Below are 21,300 nucleotides of genomic sequence, written 5' to 3'. Positions count from 1 at the left end.
TTACTTCTGCTGCAGTCAGTCTTTTCTCTTTCTTAAAATACACAAGTCTCATGATCTGTAATTGCTAACATACAGATTGGCCATGAGAGACTTCCTTTCCCTCCCATCACAGTTAACCTAACAGTCCCATCTGAGTGCATGCTTTGGGGGCTAAAATAGGAAGTACAGACTTCCTATTTTGTGCAATTGCACAGACTTTCCTTGAAAGGGGCGGGGGGGGGGGGGGTGTCAGCTTCTCTGAAAGTGGCATTTGAAGTTCACAAAAGATGTAGCAGCTATTTTGAAGACTTACTTGCCAAGAAAATCCTGTGGTTGGTTTATACTTCTGTCTCCAGTTCTAGGCAAGTGTGGGTTTGCTGATTTCTGCATCAGAGGATTCTGGTGCTGCAGGGGGAGGCTGGACAGGGAGAGTCACCCATGAGGCTGAATCATCTTCCTCACAAACACCCCTGGTTCAGGTAAGGGAATAGCTTCCTTTCTGGGGGAAGCATAACGGCAGAGTCTGCTCTCATACAAGGACTTGTGAGTTGCTGGGGGATTTCTTAGCTGTAATGATTATTCAAGGGCTCAGCCAGCTGTTTCTGGTCCAAGGAAGTGGCATTTGGGAATCTAAAAGTCAATAGGAATTTAAAAGGAGTTTTCCCATGCTCCCCTAAAGTAGAAAAAGTCTCATATCTGTAAAGTACTGAAGTAGGTGTGTGTATTATGATTTTGAGAGAGCAATGAGAGATGGCCAAAAGGACTTAAATTCCGGTATTGAACAATGTGGTCCATGGTCCTGGAATTGCTCAATCTACGTTCACTCTCTGCAATCACCAGAAAAAAAAAAAATTAGTTTCTTTGGTGCTATGTCTTCATTTTGCAACTTGTTTGGGGGGACACCTAGAAAAGCAGTATGTTGAAGGAAATTCTCGAAATGAATGAATATGGAAATCCAACCACTATAGCTCCTAGGAACTGTGTGGTTGAGATCATATTTTTAAGGGAATTAACCCCTGTTGTAGTTCATTAGGAAGGCTTTAAGCATAAAGAGCAGAAGAATGAAATTAATTTTAAGGTTGAGTTCTCATCACAAATTAGGATTTTTTCTTGTTGCTACTCAGCTGACTAAATCCCTGCACTTCCTTGGAAATGTATATTTACTTCATTCTTTGCTTGCATTGCAACAACACAGCACGAGAAGACGTGGATTTTGTCCTACAAGAAATGAGGTAGAAGTTCTTCCTGAATGTCACTTCAACATGATCTTAGAGAAGTTCCCTTATTCAGTTTTACTTCCCTTTATGTGAAACAAAAACAAACAGCTCCACAGTAAGCAGGGCAGGAGAGTAGCCAGTGAGCAATGAAAACTCTGAAATTCTGAGTTTGGATCAAGCCTGTGTGCCAAGGACAATATGAACATGAAAGAGATTTTCATCCTGCTGCTGGATCTGTGTTTGGTCTTCTGTGTTCAAACCATAAGAGGTGAGATTCAAATTTCTATTCTCTTTTATCCTTCCACTATTGCCTTTCCTTTTATATGTCTCCTTCTTTCGGCTAATGCTCTTCCTCCTTTTCTGCTTCCTTCTCTTGTTTTCTAAGCTATAAGACAACAGACATCCTGATCAAAACCAAAATATAGCAGGTACATGTGCAGCCAAATGAGTTGTATGTTGGTGGTATGGTGAAATATTGTATAAATGGATGAGATGAACAAGCTGATTGGATAATGAGTGAATGAAAGGAGGGATAGACTCTGATAATTAGTGAAAACATAGGAAAATAAAGGGCTGCATAATGTAGATGGTAGTGCACGGGAGTAGAGACACATGGCCAGACACAAGACTGTTGGGTGGGGGATATCAAGAGCAAAATCCATATGACCTGATTTCCTTCTTGTGGAATAGCTTTCAGATAACGAGACCATCTGCCATATCCATTGCTTGAGTTTCATTTCTTACACAATGAGAGCTTATTCCTCTCCTCTCCTCTCCTCTCCTCTCCTCTCCTCTCCTCTCCTCTCCTCTCCTCTCCTCTCCTCTCCTCTCCTCTCCTCTCCTCTCCTCTCCTCTCCTCTCCTCTCCTCTCCTCTCCTCTCCTCTCCTCTCCTCTCCTCTCCTCTCCTCTCCTCTCCTCTCCTCTCCTCTCCTCTCCTCTCCTCTCCTCTCCTCTCCTCTCCTCTCCTCTCCTCTCCTCTCCTCTCCTCTCCTCTCCTCTCCTCTCCTCTCCTCTCCTCTCCTCTCCTCTCCTCTCCTCTCCTCTCCTCTCCTCTCCTCTCCTCTCCTCTCCTCTCCTCTCCTCTCCTCTCCTCTCCTCTCCTCTCCTCTCCTCATGGAGTCATACCCCATCCCTGGAGATGTTCAGGGCCAGATTGAACAGGGCTCTGAGAAAAGTGGTGCAGTGGAGGGTGTCCCTGTCCATGGCAGGAGGGTTGGAACTGCATGATCTTTGAGGTCCCTTCCAACCCAAACATTTCTATGAGTCTGTGATTTTCTGGTGCCAAGAGGAGATACTGTTATCAGTGCCTTACCCATTCTGTACCTCCTGCTACCTCTCACCATTTATACTTTTAACCACTGCATCTTTTTTTGCCTGAATTCCTTTCCTAGAGAGTATCCCAATGAAAAACTTGAAGTGCTACAATGACTACAGCTCACAGGTGACTTGCACATGGATGGAGCATTTAGAGGCTCATGACCTGGTTGCTATGATTCTTTACCAGAGGGATAATATTAGTACGTAAGTACCTGAAATGTGCTGAGCTAGATAAAAGTCCAAAGGGAAATTTGCTGTAACTTGGAATCCTGGGGACAAGCAGGCGAGTTTCTAGAAAGCACATCCTCCTCTCTTTTTGAATTAAGCAAAAGTTGTATCTGCTTCTGAGGCCTCGTCTAGGAAGAGGGGTATGAATAGGCTATTCCAGTGGAGTTGTTTCTACCACCTTTACAATTATTTTCCATAATTTTGTTGTAGGATCATAGATATGAAATAAGATGGGACATACAGGCTGCTAATAATCAGCATTAGGGGAGAAGGAGGTATCAGAACAAGTGTGAGTACTGTTTGTAAACTCTAAAGGGAAGAGACATTTCCCCTGTCATTTTGTTCATTTGGGAGCATCACTGAGAGTGTGCTTTTGATAACCTTTGAGAAATATGTGTAGACTGTATAGTTATGAGATAGAGAGGACTGGTAAGTTCTCCATCTGTGCCATCAGCTTTCTTCCCAGAGATACTGGTGTGTTTATGACAGTGTCTCTCTGTTATATTTGTTTCCTTTTCAAAAGGGAACCAAATCACCAGACTGGATCGTTGGTGAGAATAAGAAAGAACAGAAATGAAGGAATAGTTAAGGGAGAGAGAAAGGCAAAGATGGATAGTTGAGAACAAAATAATTTAGAGTCTGGGGATACAGGAAGAAAAGGAAAGAGAAAGAAGTCTTGAATTTATTGCAAACAATAGGGAATTAATAGACCTAAAAGCAGATGAAAACAGTGGAAGAACTTTGGAGCTGGACCTTGAAGTTAAATACTTCTGGGAAAAGATGATATAAAGTTCCTTGGACTTTTGGAGAATTCTCTGAAACACTTTTACATGATGAAGTGTGTGAGCTAATCAGACAAGCAGGTATTAAACATGGACACTCACACAGCTTAAATCAAAATGGCCAACAATCAAACAGGATCAGCTCATAGATGAAAAATAGTTGACTAAACCCCAAACTGTAAGGTAATGCTGGTGAGTAGATAGAAATAACTTCAGGGCTTCACATCCTCTGGGCTGACTCTTTTGCTCAAGGCTACATGCATACTGCAGTGTCCAATCCATACTTCAGCAATATCCCTAGTTATCCTTGCTAATACCCAACTTATAAAAATAGCAATAGTGCTGAATAATGCTTGCTGACATATAGTTGGCTAGAAGACTCCATCCTCCCCTGGAAGAGAGTATTTGGCCTTAAATATTCACAACAATATTTCTCATCTGAGCTGGAACAAGATAATATACTGGGCATGAAGCCATAAGCACAAACAAAATTCTACAGGGTACATAAAGAAGCAGTACATCTCTCCAGCAGCTAAGGCTACTGCTACCTCACAAAGATTATCCTCTCCTGCGTAGTTTAAAAAATTGTCACTAATTTTCATGATGCTCCTTGGCCTGGAGAAAGGCCATCTGAAAGGATGATTTACATTGTGGATGAAATCTTTAATGAATACTTAAGATCCCTTGGCAGAACAGAACTACTAAGGATACAAAAGTACATTTTGGTTGAGAGTCTTTTTCTAAGTGTTTTTCTGGTACTGCAAAAGACTGAAAGTCTTCAAGCAGCTTAGGATGATGAGAAATTTTATGGCCTTTAACTCTGAGTAAAAGGTGTATTTACATGACATTAATTTTCATCGTACTATTTCTCACCTAAAAGTATGAGATTACATAGAGCTAGGCTAAAAAGTAACAAAAAAGAACTGCTTCACAACTTTGAAATGGGGAGGCAAAATTCTGGTGTTAAAAATGTTTCTCATATCAACTGACGCAAACCAGGACTAATAGGAACAGTGAGAAGAGGATTTAAGTGCATTTGTGAATTATAACAACGGGATGGGATGAAATTGGTTTCAGTTGTTTAATTTTGCAGTAATACAGGTCTTCAGATGAGATCATTATCGATCACTTTCTCTGTACACAGGAAGAACAAGGACATGTTTTGCAAACGCCAGCCAGAAAATGACTTAAATGAAACTCCAGACATGTATGTGCACTGGGTCTGCCACAGGACTACAGACTATTTTGGAATAGGGGTAGATGATATTTATGGCTTCAGACCTAAAAAGGTGCTTCAAACAGAACTGAAGGTTAATCTTTTCCAAAATGGTAAGGCTTAAATACCAAATTCTCATTTCCCCATGAATTTTAAGGATTTTTGAGAATGTATTTACCATTCATCTGGAATTTAATTCCACTTCCGTTGTAAAAACTGCCGAAGAGTTCCACATTGGGAGGGTTGGGCAGGGAGAGGAGAAGGCAAGTTTCTGAGAGCAGCTGGACCTGGTATCATCTCAGGAGCTAGTCAAGCAGGAGGTACTTGATCTGTCAAGGATAAGATACTCTGGAAATGGGGAATCTTACCTGGATGTTTTCTTCCCCTTCTTTGTGTAATTTCCTCATTATCTCCTCTCATGCGTTGTACCTTCAACTTCCAGTTCAGCCCCTCCCACCTCAGAACCTCTCAGTCAGCTCAACAACATCAGGAGACTTCTTGCTGACCTGGAAAACAGGCGATGGAAGCCAAGGGCTGGGGAATGCACTGGACTATGAAGTCACTTACAAGCGAGAGTGGGAGTCCTGGGAGGTAAGAGCAGAGGAGCTGAGCTGTCCTGGTTCGGGCTGCACCGTTTTGGGCAGTTGAAAGTCTGTGGTAGAGGTTGTGTGAATGAGCAGTCTTTTCATTCTCAGGGACTGTGAAGAGATACAAGTGTATTTTTGGTCAGGTGGAAGGGGCTCTTTTTTTGTTAGCAAGTCATTTGTCCAGTGAAATACCATTTTCCCTGAACTGAATGCTGAACTGAAAGCAAAGATCTCTTTTCCACTCAAAGAAACCCCCAACCACAGTACTTGTACCCCCATAACTTATACTTGAGTTGTAGTTGAATCCCTCTTAAACGGAATTAAATAACATTGCAACAGGACGCTGTGGGTTCATGTGGGGAAACAGCAGAATACATTTGAAGTTGCTCCCCATTTGAGACAGATATGTTTGGTGGGGTTTTTTTTGTTTTCTTTTTAAAAGCTTTTAGGAGTCCGTATCCTTTGCCCTATCATTTCCCTAGATCTGTATATGTTTCTGTTCTGTAGCTGTCAGCCTGATCTTTAGATTTTAAGGGAATTATCTTGGCCAGATTCCCGTGCAATTCTGCGCTGAGCAGCGCTATGAGCATATGTAGCTGGAGCTGAGGACAGACTGGGCTTTGCAAGCTGCAGGAGTTTGCTACTTGTTGTGGGAGAGATTGTGCCTGGCAGTGGCCATGCCTCACCTTCTGGAGTTGTGCTGCAGCCCTCGCTGGAGCCTCTTGTGTGGCAGGGAGGAAGCAGCACATGTGCATGGACCATCGCACCTGTGGGACTGTTGGAGATGCAGCCTGCCAGGCAACTCCTCCTCTCACTCTTTCCCTGTCTTCCCTCCACCTCTCCGTTCCCCAATGTGCCAATTTCCTCTCTCTCTCCCCCATCAACAGGAAGCTGCCTCTCTCTTGCTGTCCAACACCACGCAGTGCAGTCTCAGCCACGAGGGCCTTGTCCCAGGGAGCAGCTACGTTGCCCGTGTGCGAGCCAGACCGGGCCAGGCCAGCAGTTTCTCTGGGCCGTACAGCAAGTGGAGCATGGAGGTGTCATGGAAGACCCCTGAAGGTAGCACGGGATGGAGTGGGGCTGTGCAGGGCTGGAAGCCAGGACTTTCCTGTCACTAACCTTGCACTGGGGTTGTCTGAAGGTGACCTTCAGCCCAGGAACCTTCGCTGCCTCTTCAGTGGTGGAGATCGTCTGACATGCAGCTGGGAAGTGAAGGAAGTGATCACCACTTCTGTCCTCTTTGGCTTGTTCTTCAGGGCCACCCCAGCATCAAAGTATGTGCTCTGCCCACAGCAGTGTCTGTGCCTCTCCCATGGGGCTTCTGCCTGCCCCATTCCCCTGAGTTCCATTCATCCTGTTTCCTCCCCTCAGAGAAGAGGAGTGCTCTCCTGTGCATGAGAAGACTTTGCCTCACACCTCATATGTGGTTCAGAGCTGTGAGATCCCTGTTAACAATTCCAGCAACCAGAGCCAGTACCATGTGTCTGTCCGGGCCAAGACAGAGGAGAAGCTGATCGAAGCCTACAAAAACAGTGAGTTTCTGTGTTCTTTCTTGCTTCTCCTTCTTGTTTCTTGGAGAGATGCCTGTCTGAGCAATTGTGGTGAGGAAAAGAGAGTAGAAAATGGAATAAACAATCACTGATGAAGAAAGGGACTATATGAGGTCAGCTCTGGGGTGTAGGTGTGGAGTTCCTCAGTGGCACTTGTTACTCTGAGGAAGGTGACAGTGATGGAGGTGTTTGTGGCAAGTAGGAGTGTGTCACTATATGATTTCTCAAGAAGCCAGTGAGCTCTTGTGGGTTTGTGCAATGGCCCCTGGAACACCGGATGAGGTAGAAATCCTTTGCCCAGTGAGCTTGGCCCAGGTAGGTCATCTGCCCACATACATCTGAAAATATTTTGGTGACTTTTCAACTCTAAAACTGGGGAAGCTCCTGCAGTGGGTGAAAATATCAGGAGGCAGCTCCAAGAGAACTGAAACTTTCTTGAAATGTGGTGGAAAAATACAGATATCTCAACTATTGCTTTGCTGCTTTTCTGTACACAGGGAGTGCTATCAGTATTCATAGGTATGGATTTTCTGTTATTTGGTGGTCCACTGTTGTATTTGACTAGAAAATGAAGATGCAGAGGGTCAAGAGGTGTTAAAAAGCTGAGCCATTATACATTTCACAAAACAACCTTGTTTTCAGTCCCTGGAAATGATTCACAATGTGGAAAGAGAGCACTCCACCAGTAGGTTGGTAAGTGCTCTGAGACATTCATTGTGTTCCAGTTCAGGTGCTGCCACCAGCAAATGTGACAGTAACAGCAACAGAGAACCAAGAGTATGAACTAAGGTGGAAAAAACACCATTTGAATTACAGCTTCATAAAACAGAGATACCAAGTCAGGTACTGGGAAAACAACCGATATGAAAAGGTAACTTACAAAGTGCAAGAGTCATGGATGTTTCTTTGCTGGTCAAATGGAAAGACAGTTCTACTCACCTCTGTCATTTGCGCTCCTCCCCTCTCCACAGACTCTCCAGGAGTTAAATATCAACAATGATGAACCTCCCTTCATCTTCACCCTGCAGATGCTGGCAGCATCTACAGAATATAGGGGGAAAATGCGTGCAAGGGTGAATGAGCCTCTGGCATATGAGGGACCTTGGAGTGAATGGAGCGAGGAGTTCACCTGGAAGACTGAGAATGGTACTTTTCATGCAGCTGCTTCTGTCAGGTTTTGGTGGACTGTTAATGGCTGGAATGGCTCTTTATAATAACACATTCCCTCGGCTGGGGTTGCAGTGAGCTGCAGCCATGGCCTAGCTGGAGTCACTTACCAGGGCAGCTGCTCTGACTGCATCTTTGCAGTACCTCAACAATGCTAGTGAAGGAAGTGAGTGACCTTTTCAGCTTCTTTCTTACCTGCCTTCATGAGGTGGGTACAACTAACCATAAAGTTTTCCATGTGGAGAAGTAATCAAAGACATCCTGTTCGAAATATTATCATTATCTTCTGATTCCAGTAGTCCATTTTGCTGTCAGTGATGAAAGAGCCTGATACTTTAGGAAGGTAGAACATAAGCCATCAGCTCTTTATATCTGCTGAGTGACTATAAGGTTGTGTAAAACTCACAGTGGAGTCTGCTGGAGATAAAATCTTTACATGTTTTTGCTGTTTATGGACTCAGAGGCAGAATGTCTGCCATCATACAATCTTTTGCCCAAAGTAATATGATCTTGCATGATTTGTCCTGAGGAAGGTTGTAGTGGTTATACTGTGGGCACATTTTGATGTGCGTTTTCACGAAGAAATTAGTGTGCTGTTGTGGCTGTTAGCAGGGGGAGCTCTTAGAAAATCTCTGAGATCTCATTTCCTCAGACCCCTACAGAGTAAGGCAGACTTAAGATGTCTGAAGTCATGCCTACTGTTCATGGTGGAATAAGGTTCATAGCCATCTTTTTATTAGCTTAAAATGTTTAATTCTGATGACAGTAAAAGCTAAGAAGTGAATCAGTAAAGGAAACAATGACCTCCATTTGTCACTATGCTGTTCAGGTCATGTTTGGCCTGTCCCACTTTGGAGGATATTCCAACGGTTTGAAGGCCCTATGATCCTGTCCCTCCACATATCAAATTCCCTAGATAGTGGCCAGAGTGAAAAACCTGTTGAAGGAAACAGTCACTCTGCAGGTGGACACCTTTTTCTCTTTTCTTTGTTTCAGTTCTGGCACCTGTGATTCTCCCTGTGACGCTCCCAGCTGTCATCATCGCTCTGCTGATCCTTGCTTACTGCAGCTATAAGTATTTCCTCAGGTAGGTTTGCCTTGCAGCGTGGAGACTCAGCAGCCCATGTGGGTGGCATAAAGTCTGAGGCAGCTTTTGTCCCCCCAGGAGACAGGTCTGGAGATGGGCCTTGGTGGGCAGCTTTGTGCATGGCTGTGCAAGGGACAGAGTTGGGGAGTGCTGTGCCTGTGCCTCCCTTGGCTGTGTCTCACTGTGCCTCGGAGCACGGTGCATGGGGTGCAGCCTTTTCTGGCAGCAGCCACATCAAGAAGCAAATCTTGACAACTGTGTTCTTGCTGCAGGAAGAAGAAAATGTGGGAGGAAAAAATACCGAACCCCAGCAAGAGTCTCCTGATCCAGAGCTACCTGGGGGTAAGAGGGAATTGTTCTTTGAAGGATTCATTATTTCTCTTTCTTTTTCAGGACTTCCAATAATCTTAAGAGCTCTTTTTGTTTTCTAGTCCACAATGAACAGATATCTTCATTTATCTATTACTTGTTTTTAGGAGAAGTTCTGGTCCTACTCAACACAAGAGTGCTCTTATCTTTAACAGACCTCTTTGTGCTGTGCACAACTGTGATTTAAAATCAGTGTAGAAAAATTTTCAGTACTTTAAAATTTCCTGCTCCTGTGCTTTTAAAAAGGGGTTCTTAAACCCTGCCCAGCACTCCTAGACTCACCAACTCTCAAAAGCAGGTTCCTAGGAGACACTGTCAGGTAGCTCCCTGAGCAGTTTGAAGTTTGCTTTCTTGAAGTGCAGAGTAGCAACCCTACTGTTCCTTTTTCTTTTTTCCCATTACTCTGAAAATTTTAAACTGAATCACTTCATGATCACTGTAGCCAATACAACCACCTACTATCAAATCCTTTAAATCCTCTATTCACAAATAACAAGTTTAGGAGGGTGTCTTTCCTAGTTGGCTCACTGAGTACTTGTAGTTAGATCAGTGGTAAGACAACATGGATTTGAAGAAACCATCTTCTGGAGAGGAAGAACAAAACTTTGAGCTGTATTAGTGAACTTGTATCCCTGCTACCAGGTGCTATAGGAATCTCCTATTTGTTTTCTTTGTCCACAAGGAATGTACAATTCCTGATTCTACTGCTAGTGAGATGCTACTCTTTGGTCATGTCTGCTTTTTCGTTTTCAGAAAGGACATTTGGGAAGTTGGCCAACAAGCAACCAGCTGGACTTCAACAAATACAACCTTTCAGAGAAGATGGAGCAGGCGAGCTTCCTGCAAGTTGTAGACAGGTAGGTGAACAGCACATGGTACTGACACTGTGGATGGTCTCTAAAACCTCACTGCATCACAGCAGAATATAATCAAATGTTCTGTCACTAAAAATCCTATACAAGTTTCTTCTGAGGAGGAGATTCAATTTTTTACTACAGGAGTAGTTGCATCTGCAAGAAATTTTTTTATAGACCTCTGTGTAGCTATGTGTGTTTTCCACTAAGATTGGTTTCTGTTTTGTGTTTAAAACAATAATCTCTCTCACGAGGAACTTTTAACTTTCCCACATTCAGGCAGGCAAAGACTTTGGCAGAGTGCCTTGAAGGGCAGACTAGGAAGACAGATGTTTTCCCTGTTGCACCGGACCTACAGAACTCATACCAAGCTTTAAATGAGTCAGAGCACACCCCAGCTGCCTGCTCAAGACAGAGTGCTGGTCATTCCTTTCCCATTTCAAGGAGAAACAGTGCTGATGCAAGTATTGCTTCCCACACAGCAATCCCTTGCTTTGCTTTCAATGGTCCTTACTTGTACAGCCCAGTGGTGTCCTCTCACTCTGATATACATCAGACTCTGGAAAAGGACCCCGTGGGACTCAGCAAGAAATCGGTTTCCCTTCAGTATGTGGTTCTCCCAAGGGAAGACTCTCCCCAGGTCCCACAGAGGCAAGAACAGCCAGGAGCAGCTCCTCCAAAGGATATGCTCCCAGATCTGAAGGAAACGATGCAGCACCTCAATGACAAGGAAGGAGTCTCACCGGCCTCACCAGCCTGTGGGGAAGACACCAGCAAGGGAACAGAGGAGCAGAACTCTCCAAAGGCTCTCAGCTGTTCCACATCTCCTCAGCAGTGCCCCTTGGAGTACGTAGCCACAGACAGCTCATTACTGCCATCAGTCAGCACCTCCACCCACCCTCCACTGCTCACACCTGAGGAATCACCCCGTGGCTCTCAGGAGCCACAGCATCTCAGTGACGACTCTTGCTATGAGTTTTCTCTGGGGAAAACTGGTGTCATGATCCCAGTTTCAGGCCAAGCACCAACCTCATCTCCTGAATTGCACCTGGATACATTTGGTGACTATCTTACTGTGCCTGAAGGTCTCCATGAACATTCAAAATCAACAAAGATTTCTTTGCCTGTCTTACAGAAGGCAAATGGTATTCCTAAGAAGCAGCCTTTGTCAGAAGGTAACTTGGTGGTGTTAAACCCTGACAGCACTGAGCCAGTTTTCCTTTGCCAGGTTGATGACTACTGCTTCCACTGCCTAAAATCCACTGTGAAGATGGATAATAGTCAGGAAGATAACCAAGTCAAGAAACTTTCTGAAGGCGAGACAACACTTGAGCAGCCTGTATGTGATGATGAATGTGTCATGGGCAAGGAAAAGGATGTATGGAAGAGGGAGAAAATTGAGGCCATTCAGCTTTTCAAAAACCTGAAATCAGATGATTACTTTTCCTGGCAGCAATCTTTGAGGATCAAAGAAATCTGTTAAATGGTAAATATTAATGAATACCAAAGAGACAGGTAACTGAAAGAAGTTGCAACTATCTGATGAAAATGAACCCTCAAACCTAGGAACAAATAAAGACCAGTTCCATTCTCAAGTTTCCAGTCCAATGTGTTAAAATACTCGAAGTAGCTCAGTATCATTCTTGGTGGTCTTTGCAGATTTGGCATGAAAGACAGCATAAATATTGCCCTTCAGTGTTTTTTGAACTTTTTGGCTTATCCATGATGGACAGTTTATCCTCCTCATAATCCTGTAATACATCACAATCATCTTGCAATTACATCAGATTGCTTGGCAAAACTCGTGGCAGGAAATGCAGACTTAACAGCTTGAAAGGCCATCAGAAGAAGACAAGCTTGGAAACCTTGGAAAGAAAAGTTCTATCCTTAAAAGCAATTCTGTGCACTGGTAAAATAGCTCTAAAAGTCACCAGGGAACTTCTGTATCGCTGCTTTTCCATGATGGCATGAAATAGATATTGTTTAAGGTGAAAAAACCCCAGAGAGTTATACAAGCGTAAATAAAAAATAAGGAAAAAGTTGTTGAAATCCAGGAAAACTTTCCTAGTGGTAATGTGCAGTATATCATGGTGGATTCAAAGGATAAGAAGGAAACATTACTGGGATACATAAAGCAAGTTCTAGAGAACCATTTGGAAGAAGAGATGTTACTGAAAGAACACCTAGGGGCTCCTAAGGTTCAGTGAGAGAGAGTGGGGCAGATAACAGAAAATAGCAGGTAACTGGTACTGAGAAGGTGCACAAGGCTGTATTGCTGGGGTTCATCTAAGTGTTGAAGTACCATATGATTTTCTTTCAGGTTTATTGACTACTTATGCACTATATACTTCATCCTAATGAGTAACTGATTCTTAGTTTGTTTTTTTTTTTTTCCTTAAATAATGAGAGTTGAGAAAGAGGAGACCTTTTTTCCCAGTTTGTATAGAAAGTGGTGCAAGATAAGAGCATTTGTTCAGAACTGCTACTCTGTGAAAAGGCTTTGGTTTCAGACCTGAAGGTGGACTTGACTTACAAAAAACTATATTTTTTCAAATATAAAATCTATATTAATAAACATATTATTTCTTCCTGTAAGTATTTAATTTCATATGTTAAAAATATTGTGTTTACAATAAAATTACTATTAGCTCATTTGCTCAGTGTCAAAAAATTCTATCAGTTCATCTATGCCATATGTGAGGTAGGACATTTTCTCCTGACTTTGCTGTATTACTCTGTATGACAGAGAAAATGAGTTCTGTGTTTGTGCCACCCAATTCCTCCTGCTGGGTTAACAGGATAGTGCTGATTCAGAAATTAGAGTAAAATTATTTGGGTTTTTGAGAATTTAATCCTTGTAAATACCATTTTAAATCTGAAAGGTGTGCAAATTGAACTTGGTGGTTTTCACAGCAGAAGGCAGGCAGTTGTAGTCTCTGACAGAGAATAGTGATGAGCACTTTGAGACATTTGCAATTAAGACCTTTTGCAATTAATGGATATTTTTTTGTTAATCTCTTCTTTGGCCTTTTATAAGTGGCACAATTAATTTCTTCCAGGATGTATAATTGTGCTCTATCAAAGCATGTCCTAAAAGGAGATGTTCGAATTCATATGCAAATATTGTATCTGAATGAATATCTTAGATATGCTTCACTTTTCTGAGCCTTGAATAATGAAGAATAATGAGTGCGAGAAGTTTTGTTCAACTCGGTGGCTTTTGGATAAAGCCCATTTGCATTGTGATCAGTACTCTGACAGCTCTCTGTTCCTTCTGTTCCTCTGCACTTCACTGGGCATTTGCAGAGGCTGATTTTGGAGACAGGATTTACAGATAAAAGCACATCTTTCCTACAGAGATGGTATTATCATCTGAAGGAGCCTGTAATTTGCAGAGTAACATGCCATTGTCAGGATAGGGGAGCTGCACAGTGGTTTGCTTGCCAACTATAACAATTCATCTAGAGCAGAATGAGTTTCTGCTCTAGGGAGCCTTTGTCAGTATCCACCTAAGTACCCTTAAATAAAATATGTAATGAACATTGGAAACAGAGCTCATAATCTATGACTCTTCTCTGCCAGAGGAATACACTTCTTACTGGAATCGAAACTTCTATAAACTTAACCTGTTGTTGATCCTATGAATTTTTCATTCTCTTCTGCATGAGGTCCAGATGCAGTGAGGGTGGTAAAAAGCATTTTACAATCCTGTAGTTTGGTGATTCAAAACTTAGAAATAGTCATGAGTCCCAGCTCTTCAACTTTCTGATCATTAGCTATAAAATTACTGTGCAAAAGCAAGTTGCTGCTCCCTTTCCCAGTGCTGGGTACTGATACACAGCAGAGGAATCACCATTCTGATGATTCAGGAGCCAATTATGACATGCTCCTCTCTGTAGGGCTCCTCACTAAGTAGTTCCAGCCCCTCAGCCTGTATATCTGCATGATGAGTCACCAGTGTTTCCTATATAGTAAAAGAACGAGTTATGAGGTGATTGCAACCCTTTCCTGCATACTCAAACATAAAAGATTGTGCCCATGTTTTAACAGCAGGCATTTTTCCCTGCTCTGAAGTAATCACTTTATTATTTCCTTATCATAATCTTCACCAAACAGAAACATCTTACTTGAATTTGCATGAGATTAGGGTAGGAAGTTTGTGACCTCAGTAGTTCTAATTAAGGTCAATGCTGAACTGGTCTGTTGCTGTATTTCTGTAGGCTTGGGAGTTGTCTCTTATGTAAAGAAGAAAAATGGGGCTGAATGGTTTGCTAGAAAAAGAAATCTTTGGTGGAAAGCCCTCCAACACCTCAAGGAACAATGGCTGGAAAATTTTAGAGAGTCCTGTACCTCTGCTGGGTAATGGAAAACCAACCAACCCATCCTGCAGGCCCTACCTAGTTTCTTGTTCACAAGCACATTGTACACACAATCTTATTCCTATAGAACTCCACTCTGTCTCTTCTTTTCACTCCCTACATACTCCCTCAGCTCTCACTATGGAGATAAAATTTCCATGAAAAGAAACTCCAGATGTCGCATTCTGCACATGGGGAATAAGTAACACTATGACTTGAAGCCTCTTTTTGCCCTTTAGAAGTCCTTTGAAGTGTGTGCCAGGATTCCATATGTTCCAACCCTGACCCTATCAGCTCCTCATACTACACAATGGATATTCACCACAAGGTTCAGTGGGTGAACCCAAACTCCTCCACAAATTTGTACAAGATGGACCAGATTGAGGTCAAAACCTTTGTAGGCTGGTTTCCAGATTGTGGGTAGGGAACCCATCAGTCCTCCTTCTCGAAGGATGATTTGCTTGTCTAGAGAAGTAGTTTTGAAGCTATCTAAAACAACTGCACAGCTTTTCCTATCCTCTTTTAAAAAAATTTCCAGCTCCTTGCTTTCAGTGCGTACATACATTGCAAAGGTTTAGGATGAGTACTTTTTAATCTTCTAAGCTGTTTGCACTTCTGCAGCACTTGAAGTTACATAAGATATTGACACACATTTTTGAGTTTATTTAATTCACTGCAGATTAAACCCTTGAATTCCATGACTTCTCTCTTTATTTAGCTTTCTTCACTGATTTGGGATTTCAATGAGAATAGTTTTGGCAAGTTTCAGTCTTTTCAGTGCACCTCTTTTCATCTCAGTATATGTGGTGTAACCCTAACCCTAGGCAGAGCAGTAACAGCAGCCTTGAGCTGAGGCTGGTGCCATGTTGTTTCAGTCTTGTGTTCCCCTTGGCATGCCTTTTCTAAGTGTGGTATTCTGAAATCAGGGAAGAAAAGGGAACAAACACTCTGTAAGAGAGATGTGATCAAATAAATCTTAATTGGAGGAAACAGAGAATTTGGAAATGGAGTGACTACAACCAGTTATACAGACATGAAAAGGAGTACAGTGAAAAAGAGTCAAACTTGCCAAAATTATTCCCATTGAAATCCCCATATGAGAGAGGAAAGCTAACAAAGACAGGAGAAGAAATAGAAGAAATTAAATGTTTAAATGAAAAGGAGGTAATTCTGAAACAGAAGGAAAACCATGAAAGCAAATGGGATGACATGAAGTGCAGGGAAATGGACCAAAGCTTGCCTAATTGATCCTCATTGGAATTGCTGGGTTTCATTCCTGTAGTGACAGGACAATTGGCAGCAGTTTTAAACTGAAATAGAGTAGATTTGGATTGGACATAAGGAAGAAATTTTTACAATGAGGCTGGCAAGACAAAAAAACTGGCAGCTCAGAGAAGCCGTGGATGCTTATTTCTTAGAAGGTTCAAGGCCAGGTTGGATGGGGCTTTCATCAGCCTGGCCTATTGGAAGATGTCCTTGCCCATGGCAGGTGGTTTGGATCCTTCCAATCCAAACCATTCTGTGCATCTCTGGCTCTGTGACTCTAATCTCATATCCCATTTATACCTAATAGCTCAGTGTTTTCTCCATCACCATTAGGTTGGAGTACCCCAGAAAAAATGTTTCCTTTCTCAGTCACGCAGATCTCTTAGGTTAGAGATCTCTCACCACTTGGTCTGCCAGATAATTAATAACCATGTTGAAAATTACAATTTTCCACTTAAATCCTTTCTCCAATATGAAAACTAACTATTAATTTTTCTCATTCATTTCCCATCTTTAAATGATTTCAATCTGCATTACATCCTTCCTTTTATCTTTAAGTTTCTTGGAAATGCTTTTTTGAGGAGCTCTTTAGACATCTAGGTATGAGGCATTAATTGGATAACCCTGTACATGTTTAGTTCTGGAGTTCTTCCAAGAACTCTACCAGTTTTATGAGGCATGAGCAACTCTCTTTTATAGAGAGATGCTAACACTTCTCCAGAACATTTTTCTCTACTACTTCTATTTTTCCTTATAGTTTGCATCATCTTGTACAAAAGCCAGCCTGATTGATCAGTAGTTCCCTGGATGTAGCTCCTCTGAGTACTCCTCAAAAGCATTCATTTGGTATTTCTTTTTCTCTGGTGCTGAGGCCTGCTACAGCCTTTGATTATTTGCCTCAATTACTTGTTCAGCAATTGAATGTTTAAATTTCTTTGCAGATTTATATGATAAGAAAGCAACTGAGTAATAGTATATGTTATACAAGGCTTGTAAAGAAAGCAAATGTGTTTTATTAAATGGTAATATTTAGTTGGAAAAGATCATTCTAAGTTATCATTTTTCTCTACATGTCTTGCCTCATTTGCTTTTTCATAACATTTAGGTTACAATAACTCTACCTTTATAGCATGGCTAGACTTTCAAAAGGCCTAAATTCACTTTTTAAATTTGTATATGATTTTTTTAAACAGCTCCTTTATCCACTGAAAACATTTAATCCTTTAACAGCTTCTTGGCCTTATTTTTGCCAGTTTTTCCTTAAAACGTTATTGTGCCTTTCATTGTTTCAACTTGTACTACATCCTGTATATTTTTCAGGACTAAATCTGTTTGTTTTCTCGTGAGTGCTTCCACAAATAACTCCAACAAGCAATCATTTACAGTGGCTAAAAAATAGACTCTGTGGCTAGATTCATACTAGCAAATAAAGTAAAATAAAACAAAGCATTTGTCTTGATTTAATTGCACAGTTTTATATGTTCTGTTTATCTAGTTCATTGTTTTTCTCTGTGTTTTTCTTACCTTCTATCCTATCCCTTTTTCTAAGTCATAGGCTTTCTGTGATTTCAGACCACACAAATAGATCAATCCAAACAATTTATTTTCCACATCTGGCATCATTGCCTTGGTTTTCATTTTAAAATTGCCTCATAGTGTCTTTAATCTTAAATGTCAGCAGCACTGATTCTGTTTTGATTAGGTGGAATCCATCTTATATAAACTTAATCTGCTTCAAAATGCTACCAGATACTAATAAATATAATCCCCCTTTCCCCACAGAGTTTAATCAATCATGCAGTGAGACTCTTATCTTACAGAGTGTATAAAAGCAGGACCACTGAAGAATGCTACTATGCAGGACTATTTTTTTCAGCCTCCTGGTTTAAACTTTGCTTTCAGAGCCTCTCACCTGCTGTTTCTCTGTTATTGTGCCACAGCCATTGGGTTTTTCTTGGCACATACTGAGAGAATGTCTACATACCTTGTGATCTGCCATCTTTTCAATGGCTTGTGCCTTTTCTACTAAAACATTTGTCCATTTTTGTATTTACTTAGTCATGAGAAATGAAGGGGATGTTATCCTTTTTTTTGCTCCTGAAGAGAGCCCATCCTGCTTAAGAAAACCCCTTTCAGCCTTTGCTGCACATGGTACCTGTTGGGTAACTGCTGGTGCAGTGCTGGTAGTGTTCATGTAACTCCAGATCTCCTTTTGGGAGTCTGTGACATCACATGCCTGACAAAGCTTCCACTGTGTCCAAGACACGGTGTCTAAACAATGATTTGGGTTCATCCTCATGTCCTGTCCTGGAACTAAAGGGCTTGACTTGTCTACCTATTCAGTCAGGTTTTGTCCCACTCTGGGATTCAAGTTTTTAACTGCTTTACAGATGGCCTTTGGGTGTCTTGTCAGCTCATGATTCTGTGTTTCCTGAGAGGATTTACTGAAGTATTTCTGGTCAACGAGCCCATCCCAGTAGCCTTGAAGAGATTACCAATGAATTTATGGCAATCTGCACACCGCTTTTCACATACTCCCATGAAAGTTGCTTTCATTAAGACTCAGCAAACAGAGAAGGAGAAATTCTGGGATTTAGACTGATCTCCCCTGCTTGCTCTTTGTATCAGAAGAGTTCTCGAACCTCTACCCTAAGCTACTGCTAAAGGCTCTAACTGGATTTCGCGTTAAAGAGGGAATTAACGCACCAGTTAACTCCTTTTGTGTGACCTTTAAGAAGAAAAGCACCGCTTCACAGCCTGGCTCTGCAGAGGGAGTTGCCTTTCACCCTTCCCAAGCCAGAGCTGTCAGTCCTTTTTAGCATAGGTAAAACAGTCAGGCTGCTGTTCCAGTGCAAACGAGCGAGGTAACCGGGGCTGCCAGACTCTGCCAGGGGACCAGCCTGGTGAATTTGCTGTCACGGATCCCGTCACATTCCAGGCAAGCACAAGTTGCCGCAGCTTTGCTGAACAGAGGTGCCTCAGTTCCACCCTAGGGAACTTTAATCTCATGTTCACCAAGCGCTGCTCTGTTGCAGAAACACTCCATCTGATAGGCAGATCCTTGGTGTCTAGGGATGCCGGAACTTAATTGGAGTAAATTAAGTGAGAGGAGTAACAAAGTATTGCTTGGAATCACACACAATGCGACTGTGTTCAACAAGCATGAAAAAAAGAAAAGGCAATTATTTATGAATGACTGAAGTTTCGAGAGACATAGTGCATGGGTATTCACTACCAGTCCTCATCTTTCCCCACTGAGGTCTCTTTATCTAAGTGGGAAAATTCTTCTGCCTGTTAAGAAGAAGCTGAAAGGATAAGTTTACATATCTCTCTCTCCAACCCCCCACCCTATTTTTTTTTTTTAATCTGGGAAAGGAGCATGAATAGAAAAGCGTACATGTGTGCCCTTTGGGAAATGTGAAGATGAAAAGTCTCCATTCTCAAGTTCATGTTCATACACTGTGCACAACATTCATTTTTACAGTGTATTCATTTTTACATTTTTACTCTGAACATTATTGTCAAGTAGCTTTCCCTTCTTCTTCCACCCCTTGGCTTACTCTTTTGTTCTTTTAGCTTTTAATTTTTTTTTTCTGATGTGCTTTCAGCTGCCACTGATTCCTAAGAAACTGTGGCAGATGTAATCCAAAATAGCCTGAGCTGTGGTACTTTCAATTGCTGAAGGTACGTACTGTCCAAACTGCAGAACTCTCTTCACAGGGACTTCAGTCCAGGTTAAAAAAAACAGTAAGAGACTTCACCTCTCACTTCTTTAGATGCCACCAGCCCCTTCCTTTTTTCCCCAAAGATTAAGAAGATAAATATATGTTACATTACACTGTCTCTATTTGAGTCTATTCACCTCACTTCTATTGAGGCAGAGTGGTATTATCACTTAAATTAAAATATATAATTAGAGTGCAGCTTGAATTTTAATCCCTCAGCTGTGTGGGTTTGGTTAAAGCAGAATCCATATTTAGTAGTGCTACTATGAAATACTCAATAGTGCCATTACATACTCAGTAGTGCTATTATTTGAATGGAGACAGTTTTTTACACATCGGACTTAGCAACAACAGTGTGCCTTTAAGACAGAATTCATTATGCAAATCAATGTTTTGTTTGATGACTGTTTAAATTTATAGAAATTAATTTTCCTTTCAGAAAGCATTGCACACCAGAAGAATGGTGATTTAAAGGACAGGTTCTGACATCAGATTAACAGAAAAGGGAACAAGCAGCAAAGTTCAGCCTCTGCTAAGAGATCATTACATCTCACTGGCAGAAAAATATCACAGTTCTGGGAAATTGGTTAAGTAAAACGTAACAGTGAAAATGCTTACTTCCCTATTCCTAATTTTATGACATCTGGTCAGGAACCTCCTTGCTGGACCTGTGTTAAAATCAAGATTTAGTTAATAACAGAGATGGCAGAGCAGAGGCACAGCACCTGTGTGAGTGAGGAACAGCCATTACTCATAAATGTTGGAAACTCTGGGGTGCTTAATAAAAGGTATTGAAACAAAAGGTGATTAAAAGGTTTATGGTTTCATTTCCAGGTAGCAACTAACTACCACTCAGTGCCTCTAGGTGGGATGATAAGAAGAATGGGAAAGGGAAGAGAAAAAGTGAGAAAACTTGTGGGTTGAAGTAAGACAGTTTAATAGAGAAAGTAAAACCTGCTCATGGAAGCAAAACAAAACAGGGAGTGCATTCACCACTTCCCATGGAAAGGCAAGAGTTCTGCCATCCCCAGGAATGCAGGGCTCCATCCATTACATGTTATAGTGACTTGGGAAGACAAATGCCATTACTTCAAACATTGCCCTTCCTTCTTCTCTCAGCTTTATACACTGAGTGTGATGCCATGTGGTGTGGAATATCCCTTGGGTCAGTTTGGGTCAGCTGTCCTTGCTGTGTCCCCTCCCAACTTCTTGTGCACCCCCAGCCTCCTCACTGGGGTGAAGTAGAAAAAGCCTTGACTCTGTAAGCACTGCTCAGCAGTGCCTAAAACATCCCTGAATTATCAACACTGTTTCCAGCGCAAATCCAAAACAGAGCCCCATAACAGCTACTGTGAAGAAAATTAACTCTCTGAAAGTCAAAACCAGAACACCATTGCACACTGATCTTTCCAGAAATAAATACATAATGGGAAGATTATAATCCCTTACCTGACATGTGATTCACAGTACTGAATGCCATGGATTCTGTGGTCTCTCAAGCAGTAACTCTACAATGGCTGAAATAACCTGGTCTTGGCAGCCTGTTTCACTTTTTGGACCTGACAGTGACTTGGCACAGGCACAGGTGTTTCTTGCA

At 41.8% G+C, this 21,300-nt stretch overlaps 1 protein-coding gene across 3 annotated transcripts; it reads left to right on the top strand.

Annotated features, from left to right (window-relative positions):
- The first annotated feature begins 283 nt into the window (after positions 1–283).
- CSF2RB (colony stimulating factor 2 receptor subunit beta) lies at positions 284–15,392 on the top strand. 3 transcript variants are annotated; one of them, XM_033056939.1, is made up of 14 exons: positions 284–458; positions 1,270–1,464; positions 2,589–2,718; positions 4,669–4,853; positions 5,183–5,331; positions 6,215–6,386; positions 6,469–6,601; positions 6,699–6,859; positions 7,603–7,748; positions 7,849–8,023; positions 9,041–9,131; positions 9,404–9,473; positions 10,254–10,357; positions 10,634–15,392. In XM_033056939.1, exons 2-14 carry the CDS (start codon positions 1,395–1,397, stop codon positions 11,835–11,837), a joined length of 2,790 nt encoding a protein of 929 aa, XP_032912830.1. In that variant the 5' UTR covers positions 284–458; positions 1,270–1,394; the 3' UTR covers positions 11,838–15,392. The 3 variants fall into 3 exon arrangements, with proteins under 3 accessions (XP_032912830.1, XP_032912829.1, XP_032912831.1); XM_033056938.1 differs by having other exon boundaries at positions 1,175–1,464; XM_033056940.1 differs by lacking the exons at positions 284–458; positions 1,270–1,464 and having other exon boundaries at positions 2,643–2,714.
- Positions 15,393–21,300: the final 5,908 nt, after the last annotated feature.

Source organism: Catharus ustulatus, chromosome 4 (genome assembly GCF_009819885.2).
Source record: "Catharus ustulatus isolate bCatUst1 chromosome 4, bCatUst1.pri.v2, whole genome shotgun sequence".
In the NCBI taxonomy this organism is placed as follows: Eukaryota; Metazoa; Chordata; class Aves; order Passeriformes; family Turdidae; genus Catharus; species Catharus ustulatus.
Note: the sequence above shows the minus strand (reverse complement) of the source record. Positions and strands in the feature narration are given on the sequence as shown.